Consider the following 21,387-nt stretch of genomic DNA (forward strand, 5'->3'; position numbering starts at 1 on the left):
ACAAAATAAACCATACCTTGGAAACAATGTGCTTTCTGTAAAATGTGGTGGTCCATTTACCATGTAAAGTCCTTCTGATCCTCGGACTAAAAAAACAAAACAGAACCACCATTAGTTTGTTAATAAATACTCAGTAATCACAAATATTTTATTTTATATTTTATTTCTTTTCTTTCTGAGAGAGAAAGCATGAGCAGAGGAAGGGCAGAGAGAGAGAGAGGGACAGAGGATCCGAAGCAGGCTCTGCACTGACAGCAGCAAGCCAATTCACAAACCACAAGATCACAACCTGACCCAAAGCTGGACGCTCAACTGACTGAGCCATCCAGGCAACCCACAAATATTTTAAAAAACAAAAAGCTTTCAGTCAAAGTATCAATGAAGCTATTAAACATTTCATAAAACTATACAATGTTGGCATTACAAAGGTAAATTTTTCTTAACCCTATTGCATGAAATTACGTAACCCTATTGCTGGGAAACCAATAGGTAATGTCATGGAATGTTTATGTCTCCCCCAAATCCTCATGTTGAAACTCTAATCCCAATGTGATAGTATTTGGAATTGGGGACTTTGAGAAATAATTAGATCATGAGGGTAGGGCCCTCATGAGTGGGATTAGTACCCTTAGAAGAACAGTCCCAGACCTAGCCAGCTTTCCTTCTGCCGTGTAAAGATACAATAAAGAGTTGGCAGTGTGCAACCTGAAAGAGAGGAAATATTAGAACACAGGGTGGCTGTGTGCTTTATGCAAAACAATAACCTAAAAATATAGAATATATTCAAAGTTCTTAAAGAAAACTAGGCATTATTAATACAATTCTCAAACTAAGAGAACAAGTGGGATGAGACACATTCATTACAAAGTTCCCAAGGACAGTAATATCCTAAAAAATTAAGTGGGAATAAAGTCCAAGATTAAGAACATCTATACAATTAATTATATATTTTTAAATGGCCTAATTAGAAGTTTCTAAAGCTGAATCAAATAAATTGATTCGTTCATTCAATAAATGCTTACTGAGTAAAAAATGAAAACTGCCTCCCAGACCCTCTGTTGAGTACTGGAGATACAATAGGGAGGAAAATCAGACTTGTTCCTGAGCTTATTAACCAAATAGTTAGTCAAATACATGGAATTCTGTAAGTGTGCTTAGTGCTACAAAGTAAAGATATATGGGGCTAATCCAGTGATTAATAGGTGAGTTTTGATCTAAAAATGGAAAGTTAGGGAAAGTGTCCTTGAACACAGGATTTGTGTGCTGAGATGTGAGGGATGAATGGCAGTTAACAAGCAAAGACAACAGTAACAAGTGCAAAACCTCCATGGCAAGAGAGATGACAGCAACACAGAAATGGAAAGAGGGCCTTTATGGAAGGAACTGGAGCTGGAGAGGAAAACAGGGTTCAGACCAAGCAGGATCTTATGGACTAAGTTAGGCAATGTTGGTCTGTAGCCTAAGAATGGTGGGGAACTTCATGGGGTGCCTGGGTGGCTCAGTTGGTTAAGCGTCCGACTTTGGCTCAGGTCATGATCTCGCGGTTCATGAGCCCCACGTTGGGCTCTGTGCTGACAGCTCAGAGCCTAGAGCCTGGAGCCTGCTTGGGATTCTGTGTCTCCCTCTCTCTCTGCCCCTCCCTCACTCACTCTCTGTCTCTCCCTCTTTCAAAAATAAATAAACATTTTAAAAAAATGGTGGGGAACTTCAGAAGGGTTTTAGGCAAATTTTGAGAACCACATTTGCATTTTGTAAAGGTCAATCTGGTACAAGGTAGAGAATAAACTGGAAGAGAGTTGAGTGGATAAGAAAAGACTATTCAAGACAGTTCTGCAGGAATCCTACAGGAAAGCATAGAAACTTGGACTGGGGTGGGCAGTGGAAATGGAGAACGAGTGTGTTTAATTTTAGGAGATAAAATTAGCAGGGCTTGGTGATGAGTTACTATTTTATCAGCTAAAATTCTTGCTAGCAGCAACAGTTTAAGAGCTGAAGAGCAGAAAAACTTTTACTGAGGTTCATGGTTATAATTATATCTGCTTCCTTTTCTGCCAGCTGTTCACAAATATCCCCTTCCTCTCTTTACTGAGAAGGCAGCAAAGTTGGTAAATAGGGGCCACTCTCAACTCCCTTGTCGAGGGACGGTTCTCATTAACACTGATTTTCTATCTGAGAATTACTAGCTCAATTTTCAGATACAGAAAGTAATATAATTTATAGACCCAAAGTAAATAAAGTTATCATGAAAGGAAAAGAACCACTGATGAACAAGACAAAAATTGATGTCTTAGTGGAGCCTCCATTCTAATGGAGGGATGGAAAATAAGCAAACATACAACTAAATGAAGTTTCTAGTTAGAGATCCAAAAGTATACAAGTAGCTACCATGTTTCTTCATATGCAGAGCACCAGAATGAACTGTCAAACTGTTATAGGTCCTTTGGCCTTGAATGGAATGAATTCTAGCAAAGTGTTCTGCATGTATCACAATCTTTTTTAAGTTTATTTATTTTGAGAGAGCGTGTGTACGCGTGCTCTAGAGTCGCGGAGGGGCAGAGAGACAGGGAGAGAGAATCCCAAGCAGACTCCGTGCTGTCAGCACAGAGCCTGACAAGGGCTCGATCCCACAAACCATGAGATCATGACCTGGGCTGAAGCCAAGAGTCAGACACTTAACCAACTGACCCATCCAGGTGCCTGTGCATGTATTAAAATCTAAACTCGTTATACTACGGCCTATAAACTTCTATATAATTTGGCCCCTTCACAGTTCTATGGGCTAGGTATTAGGGATTTAAAAAAATGAATCCATCACTGCACTCAAGGTAATGATGTCAAAGGAGCTCAGTCTGTGGCTATGCCTTGAATGAAACACTGAAGTTATCTATTTTAAAAATCTCTAATGACATTAGAAAATTTTGTGCCAGAAAATGTTTTCCTACAAGATTTTAAAACTATGAAGTATAATCCTTTAACATGAAAATTCTCACTTGCTTCTCGGTTTTTTGGTTAAGATCAAATGCAGCACCAATATACTACACAGGCAAAACGATGCTATTTCTCATTATCAAATCATCTGCTGCAATATCATGTATGACACATTCTGATTTAGAAGAAAACAGGCCATTCTTTTCTTAATACTATAATAATGGTTTTAATAAATCTTTATTTGAGGAATTAATCAAAAATGATTTTACCAAACTAGGGAGTTAGTTACCAGATTACACTTTATTATAAGGGTTACATAAAACTTTGTCAGCCTAATGAAGTCCTCCCACAAGCTGCTGTGGCAACTTAACACATTAAGGACCCTCTTACAGAACTCACATATAGGCCTAGGAAAATAAAACAGCATATCATCAGTGAAGTCCCACTGAAGCTGAAGTGTAATTAGAGAATGTGCTATATGATGATGCAATCAAACCATGTTCTATTGCCTTAACTGCCGGCCCTTAGAAAATATGCCTGAGGTGACTGGCAAAAAAGAAAAAAAGAAAAAAAAAAAAGCTTTATCGAACTCATCTCAGCTTTTTGTGTTCTCATGAACTTGCAACTAGTGACCTTGGTCCTCTGTATTTGTTGACTTTGCTGTTATCAACAACCACAATGTTTACTTGGGGTAAAATTCAAAGTTTTTGTACATTATACAGTTGACTCTTGAACAACACAGGGGTTAGGGGTATTGAATCCCGCACAACTGAAAATCTGTGAATAACCTGACTCTCCAAAATATTTAACTATTAATAGCCTATAGTTGACCAGAAGTCTTACTGATAACATAAATGATCAATTAACACATATTTTGTTATATATGCATATATACTATATTCTTACAATACAGTAAGTAAGCTACAGAAAAGAAAGTGTTATTAAGAAAATCATAAGCAGAGGTGCCTGGGTGGCTCAGTTGGTTAAGCGCCTGACTTTGGCTCAGGTCATGATCTCATGGTTCGTGGGTTCAAGTCCTGCATTAGGCTCAATGCTGATAGCTTGGAGCCTAGAGCCTGCTTCAGATTCTGTGTCTCCCTCTCTTTCTGCCCCTTTCCTGCTTGTGCTTGCTCTCTCTCAAAAATAAATAAATAAACATTAAAAATAAATAAAAATAAAAATAATGTTTAAGCGGACCTGCATGGTGCAAACCCATGTTACTCAAGGGTCAATTGGACTAAAGTGGCAACTATATTGCCAAACCCATGAAGGTAGCAGTGGGAATTTTCAGGGTATTCAGGGCAATCAGTACAAGGTTTTCCTTTTCTAAAATTTCTATTTCATACCTACATACCAAACTAAGACAGGTGGAAAACCCCAAAGGATCTACTATAGACTGAATGATTACCACCCCCCTCATTCATATGTTGAATCTTAATCCTTAAAGTAATGGTACTTGGAGGTAGGCCTTTGTAAGGTAATTAGGTCAGGACAACAGAGCCCTCAAGAATGGGATTAGCACCCTTATGAAAGAGATCCCAGAGAGCTCTTTTGCCCTTTCTGCCCAGCAGACAATGGCTATCTATGAACCAGGAAGTAGGCTCTCACCAGACACCAAATCTGCCAGTATCTTGATCTTGGACTTCCCAGACTCCAGAAGTATGGGAAATAAGTGTTTAAGCCAACCACTCTAGGGTATTTTTGCTATTGTAGCTTGAATGGACTAAGACAGGAACAGGAGCAAGGAACAAAAACTACTTAATCCACGTTCTTTCATATAGATTGTTAACTCAAAATCTTAAAAGGCAACACTTGACAGAAATGTCAGTGTGAAAAGTGTCACTCTTTCCTGCTCAAGTAGCATGCAGTCTCATGTGGTTTTTACTTCCTGGTTTTAGTTATGTTTCTGAAGAAGCAAAATCTTGAGTCAAATTAATCAAGTGCTTTCAATATGCACATGTTCACATTCTAAATAAAGAACAGTTTTCTTCTTTTTTTTTAAGTTTATTTATTTTGGGAGAGACAGAGTCAGAGTGGGGAAGGGGCGGAAAGAGAGGGAGAATCTCAAGCAGACTCCACACTGTCAGCACAGAGCCCTACATGGGGCTCAAACTTATGAAACAGTGAGATCATGACCTAAGCTGAAATCAAGAGTCAGATGCTGAACCAGATGAACCACCCAGGTGTCCCCAAAACAGTTTTAAAACACAAATCCGCAGGCTTCATGTTCTATGATTCCATTTATTTAACACTCTTGAAATGACAAAATTATCATGATAAAGGACAGATCAGTGGTTGCCAAAGTTTAGAGCTGGAAGGAGATTCTGACTATAAAAGGGTAGCATCTTCTTTATGATAGAGTAGTTCTATATTCCAATAGTGGCGGTTACAGAAATCTATATATGTGACAAAATTTCTTAGTGTGATATACGCGCACAAACTGGTGAAATCCAAATAAGGATTTTAAGTTAGTAAATACTACTGTGCCAGCACTAATTTCCTAGTTTTGATAACGTAGTATGGTTATGTAAGATAGTATACAAAGCTAAGTGAAGGATACAGGGGAACTCCTTTTACTGTTTTGCAACTTCTTGTAAGTCTTAAACTATATCAAGATATAAGGTGTTTTATACGACCATCATTTTTGGTAGTGCTTGTTCACAATATGGCAAGAAATTAAACCAATCAAAAGTTTGGAAAAAACGTTTTCCAACATTTCTCAAGAATGGATTTGCTTGCGAATACCAGGCAAAAGTGTTACATTAAAATAAAAAATTGAAGAGACCACGACTTATGTACTAAGGTAAAAACAAATTCCATGAGACAAAAGTACAAACCAGGGCTACTTTAAAACTGGTGATACTGTTGGTCCCCATTCAATTAGACAACCCTTCTTTGTACATGATGCTTTATAATAGATATGTCTATTTTAGGGGAACTAATTATCAATTGAATTCATCATAAAAATCATAATGAGTCACTACAATCTTGTTCGCACATGTAAATCCCTACTTATATTTATATTCATTTCACACCTCCTTACACAGAAGCAGAACTAGGAGAAAGTGTTGCAAGACGTTTTGGAACCACTAAGGTATTTTACTGGATTTAATCAGTTTGAGTAACTTCTACAAGAATAAATGGGTATACAAAGTTTATTAGAAGACACACAAAATCAGATTCTTAACAACATAAACTGTATTTTGAGTTAATAAAGGCAAAATAAATATGGATTCAAAAGTTCTTTTCAGTAACTAAAACAATTTTTCTACATATTACTTTCTAATGAGAAATTCATTTTAATTAGAAGTGACTAAATATAAAACAGTGAATACAATGTAGAGATAGTTTAATATAGTGTACTGAGAGTTGATATGATCCCCTGTTTTTAATGACTTTCCCCTGTTAATCAAAGGGGATCTGGAAATACGTTCTATTAGAAAGAAAAATCTAGAATATGAACAGTTCTTTTCAGTAAAGCAACAAATAAATGCCAGAGTTTCACAAAGAAAAACTATTTTAAAACAATCACATTAAATGTTGCACTTAAATAATATCTTTTAAAAAATTACTAGCCTTGGGGTGCCTGGGTGGCTCAGTCAGTTAAGCGTCTGACTCTTGGTTTCAACTCAGGTCATGATCTCACCGTTCTTTAGTTAGATCCTGCATTAGGCTCTGCACAGCACGGGGCCTGCTTGGGATCCTTTCTCCTCCTCTCTCTCTGCCCTTCCCTTGCTCACTCTCTCTCAAAATAAATAAATAAAAACTTTAAAGATTACTAGCCTTTATAGATACTCATATGCCATTTATTGCTCTAGGGCTGACTCAATATGAGAAAACTACTAGGCTTCAACAACAAGGATCCCGTACCAGGGATATGGTGATCATTACAATGGGATACTTTTTCCAACCCTTACATTCACTGAAGTACCTATCAGTGTAGGAAAATGATTCCATTTTGAATCAATTATCTCAATGGCGGCCTCAACCAGGCGAGCTGATTAGACATATGGGTTTCATGAAAGGGCCACTGTTTTACATGCCTGGCATGGACACAGGTCCTACCTTCTAGGAGACTCTAATTTTCCAGGGGGAACTATCCAAGACTGAGACTATAATTTGGTCCTGGTGATTTGATTAAATATTGATTCAAAGATGAACAAGATCCAGCCAAGCCAAGCCAAAAACAGCCAGCATTGAGACTAGCAAAAAAATGTGCTTTCCTTTGGGGCTGTGAGCTAGTTGAATGTAAACCTGGAGAATGTTAGCCTAAGAATGAATTCAATTGAAAAGAAAGCAAGAGCCTAGGGATAAAGAAAAACATTTTTGGAGTCAAGTGAGTACCTGGGTGTAGCAGTACTGAAGCTTTACAATTACATGAGTTTCAAAAAAAAGAAAACTCCCTTTATCACCTACTCTGGCTTTTTGTCATTTTCAGTGAAAAGTTAAGACTGACAGGGGTGCCCAGGTGGCTCAGTTGTTTGGGCATCCGACTTCAGCTCAGGTCATGATCTCACGGTTTGTGACTTCGAGCCCCACATCAGGCTCTGTGCTGACAGCTTAGAGCCTGGAGCCTGCTTTGGATTCTGTGTCTCATTCTCTCTCTTACCCTCCCCCACTTGTGCTCTGTCTCTCTCAAATAAATAAATGTAAAAAAAATTTAAAAAAAAAGTTGCAACTGACAAAACTTACTGGACAATGTCCAAATTATTCCAAACTCCAAAATCCTGTAAGTCTAAGTTTAAAAAAAAATTTTGCAAGTAAAATCTATTATTGATTGAAATACCTATACTAACAATTTTTAAAAATTAGTGTGTTCAAGTAAAAGAAAAATGGACCACGGAGTTGAATGATTCAATATAATTCTAATTCTGCCAATTTGCAATGTGAATCTGACCACCTAATCTTTCAGGGCTTCTATGAATATGAGACTATGAGGGATAGACTGACTAGCTAACCTTTAAGCTCTTACCACGTCCTTAATTTTAAGCATTGTAAGAAAACTGTCACTTTGTTAATATGACTATAAATGAAGTGGTTATGCTTCATTAATTTATTCCTCCATCAAACATTTAGAATGTCTATTGTTTAGTACACACTGTACCTGGTATTGAGAAGACGGAGATGAGGAAAACTGTGCCCTGCCACCAAGGAGTTTAGTCTAGAAAGGCAGAAAAGCATCTAAACAACTAGATAATTAACCTATGTGATACGTGAAAAAAAAAAAAATTCAAGTATATATGAAGTACAAAAATAGCCTGGGAGTGACTGATCGTCTGAGAAGAGTGAGGACAAGAGTATCCAAAGCAGGCTCTGTGCTGACAGCAGCGACCCCAAGTTCTTGGGGAACTTACGAATCCCCAAGATCATGACCTGACTCCAAGTCAGACGTTCAACTGACAGAGCCACACAGGCGCCCCAGAAATGAATTTTAAAAGATGAAAAGTAAGCCAAATCAAGAGGACCAGGAGTCCTAGACTGAAGTAGATTTTTCAAGGGTTTTGTAAGCAGTCCAATATTGATGGAGCACAATAGGGTGGGGAGCAAAGAAATGAACGCAAAGAGCTTTTCAAGGATTATGAAGGGTTCCACATGCTATGCTAAACAGGATGGAATTTACCCTGTAAACACTGAGCAGCCCCGGTAAAGATTTTTTTCAAATTAAATTTTTTACTTGTATATAATTAACACACAATATTACATTACTTTCAGATAGAAAATTTATCAGATTTTTAAATGTACTGTTTTTTTTAGAGTACAAATAAGCATTCAGTGTTCCAAAACTGTGAATAACATACTAGTTACTTTTAAGAAGCCAGAGAAAAAAAATCATTTAGTTATGTAGTTATGCCTTTTAAATAGTATCTGTCTGGCATATTATCTTACAAATTATACTCATTATTTGATAAATATTTGATGACTGAACTGCGGTAGCCAGATTGATATGAGCAGTCATGGTGCTTAATAACAAAGATCTTAAAATGCAGAATGGCAAAAAGTGCAAAAGCTTTCTAATGTTCCCTTCAAGTTTGGGGACATAACCCCCTTCCTCAAAAGTAAACGACCTTTCTGTTAATGGTGTTTCTCCTTCTCTATAAGCTATCCATGGCTTAATCAAAGCCTCTGTTCTTTTCTCTCCCAATTCCCCTCTATTTGATACTCATATGAGAATCCCAGCCATTACCCTAACCCAGAGTCTTCCCGGACACAGTCCAAGACTAAGTTAACTGTCTTTTATAAAATTGTAAACGCTGCCTCCAATCCAAAATCTCAGGAATCCGGTAATAATCAGATTCTAAAATACTCATAAACACTTCAACATCAAACGTCGCCATCATTTCCATAATGCTCACTGCCACGACCCCAGACCACACTTTCATCACTTTAAACCTACGCTACCACAGCTCCACTCTATTTGATCCTACTAATTTCATTAAAGCAAAGAGCACAGAATTTGGTACTACTTAAATTCAGGTGTATTTAATGTGTGTGCGCATTCTAGCCGTTTGTTCTTTATTATAGAACTCAATGACTTCTGTCAACAAGATCTGTCACCATATAAGAGTACCTATAAAACCCGTGTTTGCAGACCCGGGGTAACAAATTCAACCCACACTTTCTGTTCTTATCTCTCGTCCGCAACTCCAGTGGACTCTGAAGCGACAGGGAGGAATGATGGACGGGCAAAAGGGAGGGGAATGCTGAAGCCCAGAGGCTGGGGCCTCACTTCCGATTGCCACGCTACACCAAGCAACCCACAAGACCCTCTGGCTCTTCCATAGTCCACAAGGAAAGGTGGAGCAGACGCCAGTGCTTCTCGGGTAATCCCCAAGAGCAAAGACACAAGAGGAAAATGCTCTGAAAAAGTCTCTTACTCGTTCAGGACTCACCTGTCAGTAGTGGCGTGGACGGCGCCATCTTGTCCCGGAAAGAGAAACCCATGCGCTGGGGTCAGAGTTCACGCGGGCCAAACCCGGCCCCTACACGTCTCCACAGGCGTGGAGACAGCGCATAGCTGTTTCCGGTATCACGAGCCTCGGGGCCAATTCACTTCCGGTGGGAGACGGCAGTAGAAAAAGGAGTCTGAACGCGCACGCGCAGCTCTTGGGAGACACTTTAAAGAGCACCGCGGGGCGGGACTAGTGCTCGTGCGCCAGCCTTTGCCCTCCCCTCTCCCTCTTTTACAGCAGGCGGAGTCCGCACTTCCGCGGGGCGGAGTCCGTCCAGTGCTGACGTTGGCAGCCGAACCCGAAGTAGTTCGAGGCTACGGGCAGCGCTGCTCGGTTGTTGCGTTGCGTTTCCTTCCTCTTTCACTCCACGCTCCCGGCGGCGGCCAGAGCGGCGGCGCGAGAATATCCCGGCGGCCTGCTTGTCGTCCCGCGTGCCCGCTTCTCGGCCGGCTAGTCCGGCGTCGTCAGTCAGTCGGCGGCCCGACGCCCGGCTAGCGCTCGGCACCCGAGTTCGCCTCGCTCAGGCCCAGCGGCCGGAGCTAGCGCCCCGCCTGAGAGCCTTCTAGCTCCGGCAGCGCAGGCACCGGGACCAGAGCGTCGCAGCGGCCCGAGGGGAGGCGAGCTAGCGAGTCTAAGGGGTGGCTGAGGCAGGTGGTGGTGCCGTGAAGATGGTCGCCAAGCAGCGAATCCGTATGGCCAACGAGAAGCACAGCAAGAACATCACCCAGCGGGGCAACGTCGCCAAGACTTCGGTGAGGAAAGAGCAGGCGCCCGTCCGTCCCGCAGCCGGGGTTCAGGCCCGGGTCCTAGGATCGAGTTCTCCCCAGGCCCGAGGCCACGAGCTGGACGCTAAGTTGGCGGGGCGGGGCAGGGGGGAGGGTGGTTCGGGTAGGTGGGTGCTTGAAGCTAGGCGGTTCGGGAACGGAGGGCAAACCTGTGAGGGGACCTGGAAACCTGGCCCGCGGTGTAGGCTGCAGGAGCCCGGGATCGGATTGGGTTTTTGCATTTGAAATGGGACTTTCCGTTTTTGCAGAGAAATGCTCCCGAAGAGAAGGCGTCTGTAGGACCCTGGTTATTGGCTCTCTTCATTTTTGTCGTTTGTGGTTCTGGTAAGTGTTTTGGGGCTACCATCGGGTAGGGCATTGGATGTCGGGTTTGGGATGACGTGGTGACCCATCAGTGGTGAATCCTACCCGCGTAGTTCTCAACCCACCTGCTGGGAGCTCCACATAAGTGTCTCTCGCCTGAACCGAATTACTTGTCCCACATATGCACAGAGGGTGGTGCTCCAGAAACTTCTCATAGCTTGATTTGTGCTCACAGGAGATCAGAAAAGGAGGTCAGGTCTTCAGTTAGTAATGATCAAGTTGGAAGAAATTTAGACCAGAACAAAAAAACCTCACGGAATGAGAATTTAGAATGTTTTGCAAGCATATTATGAATGTATTTGCAAAAAACTTAGGAACATGATGTATATGTGGACGTTGAACTGAATTTAACTCTTCCCAAAATCTAATGTTTTTATGGCAAAATTGGGTATATTTTGTAAAGTAAAGCTCGTGCGAAGAATTGGTTGGGTATAGAGGAAATGTACCTGATTGGTAACTTAGTGTAGGAGACAAATGTTTTTAGATTAAAGAAACGTTTGACATATGGGAGGAAAAATAAGTTATCAGGTCAGCCTACTATTAAAGTAATAGATTCCTGCCTCTGCAAATGGATTACAGAATATTTTTCTTCTTTTCATTTATTATTTCGATATACAAACTGTTTATATTGTTTCTGTTTTTTATATTCTGACATTCTAAAGTTACTGAGGTTTCTCTTAAACGTTTCACTTCGCTTGCTTCCTAAACTTACTAGTTGGCCAAGAGCCAAGCAATTTATGTAACCTAAACATTATTCAATTTCAGCTTTGTGAGAATGAGGAAACATGGTTATATTATAGGCCAGGCCTTAGAAGGACACTTAATATTTTGGGGATAAATCAAAATAATTCTATGCTAGAAAAACCTGTTTGCTTTGGTGCTTTAAGCTTTTTCTAAAATGATTGTGTATTGCAAAATCTCTTGGACAGTTAGACGTAGAATTCAGAAAAGCTGAAAAAAATAACTTATGGACATTGAATTGGTTTATTAGGGTAGGCTTGTTGTCACTTCTTCAATGAAGTTACATAGCATTTGCAAGTAATTTTAAGGGTGCTCTTGGATTCTCATGAAGTACCTTAATGAATATTTGCCAGTTGTCATTCCTATTTTCTTCAAAGCATGCTTACTAAAACATTTGTTCTTTCTTTTTACAGCAATTTTCCAGATTATTCAAAGTATCAGGATGGGCATGTGAAGTGACTGACCTTAAGATGTTTCCATTCTCCTGTGAATTTTAACTTGAACTCATTCCTGATGTTTGATACCCTGGTTAAAAACAATTCAGTAAAGCATCCTGCCTCAGAATGACTTTTCATATCATCCTTCATTTGTCATTCCAAGGTTTCTCCATGAGTCATTCCAAGTTTTCTAGTCCATACCACAGTGCCTTGCAAAAGCACCACATGAATAAAGCAATAAAATTTGATTGTTAAGCTATAGTAGTGGACCCTACTTAGTCAGTAAAGAGTAAGTTTTCTTAATGTGGTTGTTAAAACCCTATCCAGTATAGATAGATAATTAGATTAAATCTATGTAGACAGAGTCTAGATTTTGTTAACCCTAATGTGTATATGCAATTAGTTTAATTTAAAATTTGGAGTCATGGTTTTTATATAGTTAGGCACTTTATTACTATATCTTGAATTGAAAGCACACTCCCATATAGGGTAATGTCACTGTCCTGTAATAAAGTGCTTATAAATGGAACAACTACACAGTTAGCCTCGTTTTCCCATAATCTTTAGCACCTAAAATTTTTTAAAAGCTTCTAAATGCCTAATATAAAAGGAGATGCTTATAGCTACAATATCTATTTTAACAATATTATTTCTATTACACTACCTTGGATTTTGCATGAGTAGTTATACTAATGTAAAATGCCATAAGAAAACTTGGTTGAGCATTTTGTAACTTAATCAGTAACTTCAGTTTCACTAAAAGCTTACCATGTGGAGTAAAGTCAGGGAAAGTTTATGTCACCATTGATTTTACCATAATTAATATATCAAAGGGGTCTACTATGCTAGACAATATTTTGGGGAAAAATACTACTAAAAATGGATGTTTCATCAGGACATCCTGATGAGTCTAATGTGCCATAAGACATCTTAGCACGTTAATAGCACTTTTAATACCAAAAAGGCACATCAACTAAAAAGTTACTTAGTTTGGAAATAATTTTCTGGGTTTATGATTAAAATTTTGGTAGGGCACTAGATACATCAGACTAAAGTGCCATCTGGAATTAAATGGATTTGCTGATAAGGATCAGTCTTTAGTCTTCCCTTTGTTGTATAATTTGATAGGTTATGATTGATCAAAGTTTCTTTTTACTAATGGTAAGGGTGAGAAGGCAGGTTTTAGGTTTTCTGATACTGTTGAAAATTGTAAGTTTTGGCTGTTTACTTAGCCATAACTTGATTAGAAAAAAAAAAAGCCTGAGAGGTGTCTATGTATCAATGAATTGGAAAGAAAGCTGCTTGTTTGCTTTGTTAATTGCCTCAGGATATCTCTTTTAAAATAAGCTGTTTTAAGAGGAACAGAAGGGAAATCTACCTAGTCATACACATTGTGAACCTCAGAGTTTCTGATACCCCTCAATAGGGGACGAGTGAGGGAGAGGAGTAGTTAAGGATGCTTAGGAACTTGACTACTCTAAAACAGGAAAGGAAGGAATCAGCTGACCTTGGGCCAGCAGGTTTTTATCTGCAGTTACCTGCCTTTCTCACCCAGGAAATAAACACTTGTTTCCCTATGAAGCAAGTGTCTTGATTGACTAATTCTATTTTATTATAACTTTAAAAATGAAAGTTACTGTTCTAAATTTATAGCAGGTGCCTTATTCTTTGCTTTGAGTCAAACCATTCCGTATAAAAATTTCCCTTGGTTTACTATAAATAATTGGCTTTAAGATGTTAGGGTTTTTTTTTTTTTTTTTAAGTTGTACAATGTCTTTATTGATTTGACTGTTAAATTGCTACAGCTAGCAATCATTTTACATATGTAAAGTTGCATTCCTTTTGTATTTCATGTGTGATTTCCTAATTGAGTACATTTTATATTAAGGATGGATTATGCATGTTTGGGTCAATGAAAGCTATGTCTTGATTTATCCTTTAAAAATAAAGTTCCCAGAATATTTGATTCCTTCTGAAAGGAAATGATTTTACAGATTTCTTATCTGAGTATACTTTTTATAGTTAATAGAAAATTAAAGAATGCCTAGTATTGTACTTGAGTTAAAAGAACTGGTACCCAGAGACTCAGATTAAAAATTTATAACTGGAAATAGGTAGCAAGAAAAACATTAAAAGTATAGGGGTGCCTGAGTGGCTTGGTGAATTAAACAGCTGACTCTTGATAGCAGCTCAGGTCATTATCTTACGGTTCATGAGATCCAGCCCTGTCTTGGGCTCCATACCGACAATGCAGAGCCTGCTTGGGATTCTCTCTTTCCCTCTCTCTCTGCCCCCTTCCCTGCTTGCACACTTGCGCTGGCCTGCCCTCAAAATAAAAGTAAATTTTAAAAAAAGGAAAACATGAAAAGCACAGTGAATTAAATACTTCTCCACCTAAGATTTACCCTCATCTCATTATCATTCAAGAAGTCTCATTCAAGGAAAAATCACAGTTCTTTTGATCTCCCTTTCCCAATTGAATTTGGTGTCATCCAGTGTTGAACATAGTATGATGATGCTTTGTTGGGGGTTGTCTACATTGTGTCCAATTACGCTTTGTAACTTAGGTATAACATTTCAAGGAGTTGTTCAGGATTTCACTGTATCTGTTGGGTTGTATGTAATGTTGCTCAGAATAACCAAGTGGGCTTCCAGAATGTGGAAAGATTTTCATTGTAACAGGATGTTTTGTAATGGGCTTTGACTTACTTGGAAGAAGTGTGTGTGCTCAACTGCAGGGTGGTCGCTCTTACTGAGGTTTGTGGTGTTTCGCTGGCATAAAGGAGGACCCTGTAGAGGTGGATTATGTTCTTGGGAGGTTCATCAAAATTTTATTGCTCTTAGAGCATCTGAAATTTAGAACATCAAATTTTCTAATTAGAAATTCTTTTGAAATTTGATTTGTCTTTACCTACCTTTAACTTACTGTTTTAGATGCAAACCAGAACTTCAAGAAGCAGGAGTTGGGTTCAACAGCAAATTCTTTGTAACTCCCTTAGAGAACCCTTTCCTATCTAAACTTCATCCCACTGTAGCTACTTGTACTGCTTTATCTTCAAGTTGAATTAGGAGAAAAATGTCCTAATTTGAAAAGAGTACGAATGAGCAGTAAAAGGCTAGAAGTCAAGCTGAAGGGGAAAACTCAACTGTCAGGACTTGGATATTACAGAATCATAAATATGGAAAGGACATGAACAATTTAGTCCAATCGCATTTATTCAATGAATATTGAGTAACTTATGTGCCAGATATCGAGTTAGAGCTGTGAAAACAGTCCCAGCACTCAGGTATTTTTCAGTCCAGTAGTGGGAGAAAAGACAAAGTGAAAACCGTAATTGTGGTCAGTATTTCAAAGGAAAAGTAAAACCAGATAAATGGTGTCTGCTCTCACAAAGCTAGCTGAGGCAGAGCAGAAACTAGAACCAAGGTTTCCAGACTCAACTGTACCCTAGAGAAACCATAGGAATGATTGCAAAACGTCTATACAGAGCACTTCTGTTTTCATGAGCTCTTTACTTCTGCATTTAGAAAAAAAATCTTAATGAAAAAAAATGTTTTTGCATGTTGCCAATTCAAAGAAGAAAAAAACTTGTCCTTTTATAGATGCAATTTCTTTTGAAAATGAATTTAAGTGACAATTTTACTATGATGTTTCCTGTATAGCACAAAAATAGATCAAATCAGTAATGTTATCCACTGTAACATATTCAAGAGTACATTTTTAACAAATATTTTGCTATATATTCTTCTGTATTTTGTTTTAAAATTTTCATCTGTGATGTTGAAAAATCTTACTTGATAGTCTGGTAGCCAAAAATAAATGCAGTCATGTGCCCTCCATAGATTCTTTTTATTACAAAATTTAAGTGAATAAACCATGTGTGACTTTTTTTTTTTTTTTTTTTTTTTTTTTTTACCATGTACAAACTTCTACTTTGGGATGTAGATAGAAAAAATCTGCAAATTTAAATAAAACTATGATTTCAAGGTCAATAAAAGCTTTAGTAACAGGTTTTTCTTCTTTTCTCACTGTTGTGAAGAAAGTCTGGACCAGGAGAATGAAAATAATTGATTTTAGAGCCAGAAAGGAACTTTAGAAATTATCTTGATTAGTAGCCCCTTTATTTTACATTTGAGGAAATTATGGCCTAGAGAAGTTCTCTTTCCCATCACCAATAATGAATCAGTAGCAGAACAAGGATTAGAAAGTAATTCTGATTCTTTAGGAATATCTTATTTTATTTTAGATTACATGTTAATCTCAGAAAACCCCATAAGTGTACTGTGAAGGCAAAATCTGAATATTTACTAAACTTCAATGGCTTCCCACTGCCATTGGAATCAAATAACTCTTTAAGCTCTGATTTTTGGGAGACTTCACAACATGGTCCAACCTACCTTTTCAGCTTTGGCCCCCTCACTCTCCCACTTCTCTCCATTGCCAAGTTAACCCCCAAAGTCTGCTTTCATTTTTCAAATACCTTGTGCTCTGTTTTTGCTCATTTCCCCTACATTACAATACTACCTATTCTTCACAAAGTCTAGCTTAAATTCCCCCCCCTCCCCCACCATGAAGTCTTCTCTTACGGAAATTAGAAACACTTTCTTTGGGATTGTTGACTCTGAACCAGTTAGCATTTATTATGTTGCCATGTTTATTAGTTTTGTTTGCTTAGTTTCTCAGCTAGAATATAGAAAGAATCCTTAAGAGAAACAATATTTTTATTTCTTTTTCATTCTTTTTTCATCTCCCATCACCACCCTCAAGGTGAATATGCAACTTTACACACATAGAGGGAGTTCAACATTTAAAAAAAAATTTTTTTAGTGTTTGTTTATTCTTGAGAGAGAGGGAGACACAGAATCCGAAGCAGGCTCCAGGCTCTGAGCTGTCAGCACAGAGCCTAATGGGGGGCTTGAACTCGAACTGTGAGATCATGACCTGAGCCAAAGTCTGAGCCACCCAGGTGCCCCTTAGGTGAGTGATAAAAGAGAGCACTGGAGGCCCTATCATATCAGAATAATCTTTAAAGTAAGAACATGTCTTGTGAAATAATCTTCCTGATACAACAGTCACCCCAACTACTTCCAGTCTTGGCCACCTCTGCTTAACGGCTGGACTTAGCACCAGAGTACAGTCCACCTTTGAAACGGACTCTCTCAGGATACGCTTGATATTTAGAAATAAGTCAACAGTGGTATTTGTCCTTCGGGCATATTTGAGAACCGCTCGTTATGAGTGTCCTTGAGAAAACCATAAAAAGTGCTGTATAAAGAAAGCTGCCACTCATCACACCAGTCTGTCCAGTTATAAGGAAAGAGTCAGACAACCATGCTGTTCAGAGAAGGTGCCTGGGGGCTGTCAGCTGCCCTCTGTTCTGGGCCCCATCCCAGAGCATAGGAAGGAACAAGGATGTCACAGGAGGTGCGCCTTTCTCCAAATCAGACCACAAACCCAGAAGGCTTTGCTTCTCCCAAACCAGATCCAGTCCATGAAAGGGATAGCTTGTTCTCTTCGCAAGGAAATTCCCTCCAGCAAGGCCACACCACACAGACTAGCATTTATGATGTCATGTGGTCACCAAACCAGATCTCATCCATTGGGCAAAGGAGACTCTCGGGGCCCATCTGGGAAAAGGCCATCCATGCAGCCATGTGGAGCTCTGGACAACCACTTAACTCTTGACACCCAGTTGTGCCATGGGACCAGGGTGAACCACGAAGACGCTGCGAGTTTGTTTTCTGCCTGACACTTGCACCATTTAATGAACAACTGTAGATGCCAAGGCACGAATGCATCTGGGGTTCAGACAGATTATAATTTCTGACAAAGCCCAAATGACAAAGATAAAGAAACCCTGGCAGTATCCAAGCGTATTTCTACCTAGCTCCAGTCCTGGTTACTTATACACAACCTCCTGTTAATTACAAGTGGATTACATGGAGAAGGGAGGTGTAATAGTCATTTCTGCTTGACTGAGAACAGCATCAGATTGCTTTTCAAGGGAAAAGCTGGCTCCGTCAGTGGACTGTGCAACTCTTGATCATGGGGTTGTGGGTTCAAGCCCCACACTGGGTGTAGAAATTACTTAAAAATAAAATCTAAAAAAAAAAAAAGAATGCTTTTCAAGGCCAGATCCCTTTCTTTGCTGAACATTATGTGAAAGTCCATCTGCACTTTCCAAGTACACACGAGGAAAGTGGACCAGCAGAGTTTAATAGCCAGCCTAGGTCAATGGTCTAATCTATTACTCACAGTGTGGCAGGGGGACCCACAGAAACCTGGAAGCCTATTAGGAATACAGACTCTTGGGCCCCACCCAAGGCCCACTGAATCAGAATTTTCACTGTCACAGGATCCTTAGGAAATTCATATACAAATTAAACTTTGACAAGTGTTGAAGAGATCTCAGAGTTCTGGTTCCCTGGCCATAAACAAATACCCAATCTCCTTGGGCTTTGTTCTCTTTGCCTACTGAAAAGGAACCACTTAACCCTCCCGTTTCATGCAACTGTTATGAAACCTCATGATAGTAAAAGCACTTTGAAAAGCTAAAATACTCTATGTAAATAAGATTCACTAGCTTTGTGAACTGCAAACAGAAGCCATCTCTGATAGGGTGAGGGGCCTTCCTCACTGAAAACAGAAAGTAACAGTAGCCTCTGTATTTGACTTGGCAGGAAATCACCTGTTTCTTAGGATCACTTGCTATTTATGCATTTTGAACTATAATTTTACCTTCCCAAAGTTCTGCCTTCTGAACAGTCTCTTAAAACTTATGGGACTATGAATCCTATCCAGCTAATTAGGAATGCGATAAGATCGATCGCATGTGGAAACTTGAAGAGAATCCAGAATGTACCCTGGTCTCAAAGACCGCTTGTCCACACAGGTATCCCTGCTTTCGAGGCTCTTGTGACATCCCTTTTATCATCCCACATCAAAATTGCCATTTCTGGGGAAGTACAGAGGGCACACTTGCAGGTAATGGTACCTCCAGTGTGAAAAGGGCGCTTGGTAAATATATAGACTCTGAAATTTGTCCTTAAAAAAGACTTGAATCCATGTAAAGAGAAAACAGAAAAACGTTTAGAAAAAGATATATGGACTTTGATTTGATACCTTCACTCATTAGGAAAATATTTTAAAATATTTTTTAATGTTTATTTCTGAGAGAGAGACAGAGTGGGAGTGGGAAGGGGCGGAGACAGAGGGGAACACAGAATCCAACGCAGGCTCCAGGCTCTGAGCTGTCAGCACAGAGCCTGACGTGGGGCTTGAACTCATGAACCATGAGATCATGACCTGAGCTGAAGTCGGTCACTTAGCCAGCTAAGCCACCCAGGTGTCCCTACCTTCACTCATTTTAAAGATAAACTTAGGGTAGCCTTGGTGGCTCTCAGTTAAGTGTCCAACTCTCGATTTTGGCTCAAGTCATGATCCCATGGTTGTGGGATTCACCCCTGCATCGGGCTCCATTCTGAGCATAAAGTTGCTCAGGATTCTCTCTCTCCCTCCCCCCCCATCTCCCTCTCTCTCTCTCTCTCTCTCTCTCTCCCCCTCTCTGCCCCTCCCCTGCTTGTGCGCTCTCTCTCTCTCTCAAAATAAATAAATGAACATTAAAAAAAAAGAAATTTAGGGCACCTTGGTAGCTCAGTCAGTTGAACGTCCCACTCTTGGTTTCAGCTCAGGTTATGATCTCATGGTTTCGCAATTCGCTAACAGCAAGGAGCCTGCTTGGGATTCCCTCTCTCTCCCTGTCTCTCTGCCCCTCCCCTACTCATGCTGTCTCTGTCTCTCTCAAAATAAATAAGTCAAATGAAAAAAAAATAATAAATCTACATTTTTACAGGAAAGTTACAAAGATAGTACAGAAATTTCCTTTATGCCCTTCACTCAGCTTCCCCTATTGTAAATATCTTACATAACCATGATACACTTGTTAAAACTAAGAAATTAACACTGAAGCAATACTATTAACTAAATTGCAATTCTTTGGATTTCACCAGTTTTCCCACTATGTCCGTTTTCTGTTTTAGAATCTAAGTCCAAGCTGCTACCACATTGTACTTTAGCCTTCACCCCCATCTTTTTTTCTTTTTTTAATGAGCCTTTTTTTAATTGTGCCTCATATAGGATAGTGTGCTTTGGATATATACACAAAATATATGAGATGCCTACATGCTACCACCAATATGCCAATATTTAACAGTTGTTAAAATTTTGCCATATTTGCTTTAAATCTCTTTTTTGAAATATAATTAAAATGTTAAGGATATAACAAAAATATCCCCTTTTTTGCCTTCTGAAGTCAGTTTAAGCCATTCAAAATCATTAAAAATTTTTTTTAATGTTTATTTATTTTTAAGGGAAAGAGAGACAGAACGCAAGTGAGAGAGGGACAGAGAGAGAGGGAGACACAGAATCCAAAGCGGGATCCAGACTCTAAGCCGTCAGAGCAGAGCCCAACACGGGGCTCGAACCCACGGGCTGTGAGATCATGACCTGAGCCACAGTCTAACGCTTACCCCATAGAGCCACCCAGGAGCTCCTAGACATTTTTGTACCTTTACTACACATATACAAATTCACAAATAATACATACTCTTGCTTTGTGAACTTTTAAGATTGACATAGGTAGTGTCAAACCATACATTTTATATGCAATTTTACTTTTCACTCCACATAATTTTGAGGTTTCTCCAGTGTATCTGATTCATTCATTTTAATTGCTGTATGGAGTATACTCTTTATGAATAAGCCACACTTTTGCATCTAGACTCTAGAGAGATGCTGAGGCTGTTTCTGCTGGCTCACTGTTGTACTCTGGGCTGTAATGGAAGTGGATGTTTATACATTTTTCCTTGTATAAATATATAGAGAATCTAGTCTAGAAGTAGAACATCTGAGCGTGAGGCAGGTGCATCTTCAAATGTATTAGGGATGGTAAATTAACTATCTAGAAAAGATTCTGAGTTTCCATCAGCAATGTGTAAGAGTTTTTATTTCCTTGAGAGTTCACTAAAGTTTTATTTGATGAGACATTAACTTTTGCCCTTCTAATAAGAGGGTAAACTTGTCTCGGTGCTGTTTTAATATGCCTCTCTCTGATTACTAGCAAGGTTGAGCCACTTTTCAAGTGCTGGCTCTGAAGCCTGGATTTGTATCTTTTTTTTTACACT

General features: G+C 39.3%; 2 protein-coding genes across 4 annotated transcripts in view; one reads left to right on the forward strand and one right to left on the reverse strand.

Annotated features, from left to right (window-relative positions):
- Window positions 1-9,940, reverse strand: part of EIF2A (eukaryotic translation initiation factor 2A) — a 30,185-nt gene extending 20,245 nt beyond the window's left edge. Inside the window, exons 1-2 of one of the 3 annotated variants that reach the window (XM_015072511.3) lie at window positions 9,819-9,940; window positions 17-86 (exon numbers count right to left, since the gene is read on the reverse strand). In XM_015072511.3, coding sequence (XP_014927997.1) covers window positions 17-86; window positions 9,819-9,870 — 122 coding nt within the window. In that variant the 5' untranslated portion in view covers window positions 9,871-9,940. Of the gene's footprint in view, window positions 1-16; window positions 87-9,818 lie in introns of those variants that run through there. The other 2 variants (XM_027061604.2, XM_027061605.2) reach the window with 2 other exon arrangements.
- A 187-nt stretch (window positions 9,941-10,127) lies between these two features.
- SERP1 (stress associated endoplasmic reticulum protein 1) lies at window positions 10,128-14,170 on the forward strand. The gene is made up of 3 exons (XM_015072514.3): window positions 10,128-10,630; window positions 10,912-10,987; window positions 12,181-14,170. Exons 1-3 carry the CDS (start codon window positions 10,547-10,549, stop codon window positions 12,219-12,221), a joined length of 201 nt encoding a protein of 66 aa, XP_014928000.1. The 5' UTR covers window positions 10,128-10,546; the 3' UTR covers window positions 12,222-14,170.
- Window positions 14,171-21,387: the final 7,217 nt, after the last annotated feature.

The sequence above is a fragment of the Acinonyx jubatus genome, chromosome C2 (genome assembly GCF_027475565.1).
Source record: "Acinonyx jubatus isolate Ajub_Pintada_27869175 chromosome C2, VMU_Ajub_asm_v1.0, whole genome shotgun sequence".
NCBI lineage: Eukaryota > Metazoa > Chordata > Mammalia > Carnivora > Felidae > Acinonyx > Acinonyx jubatus.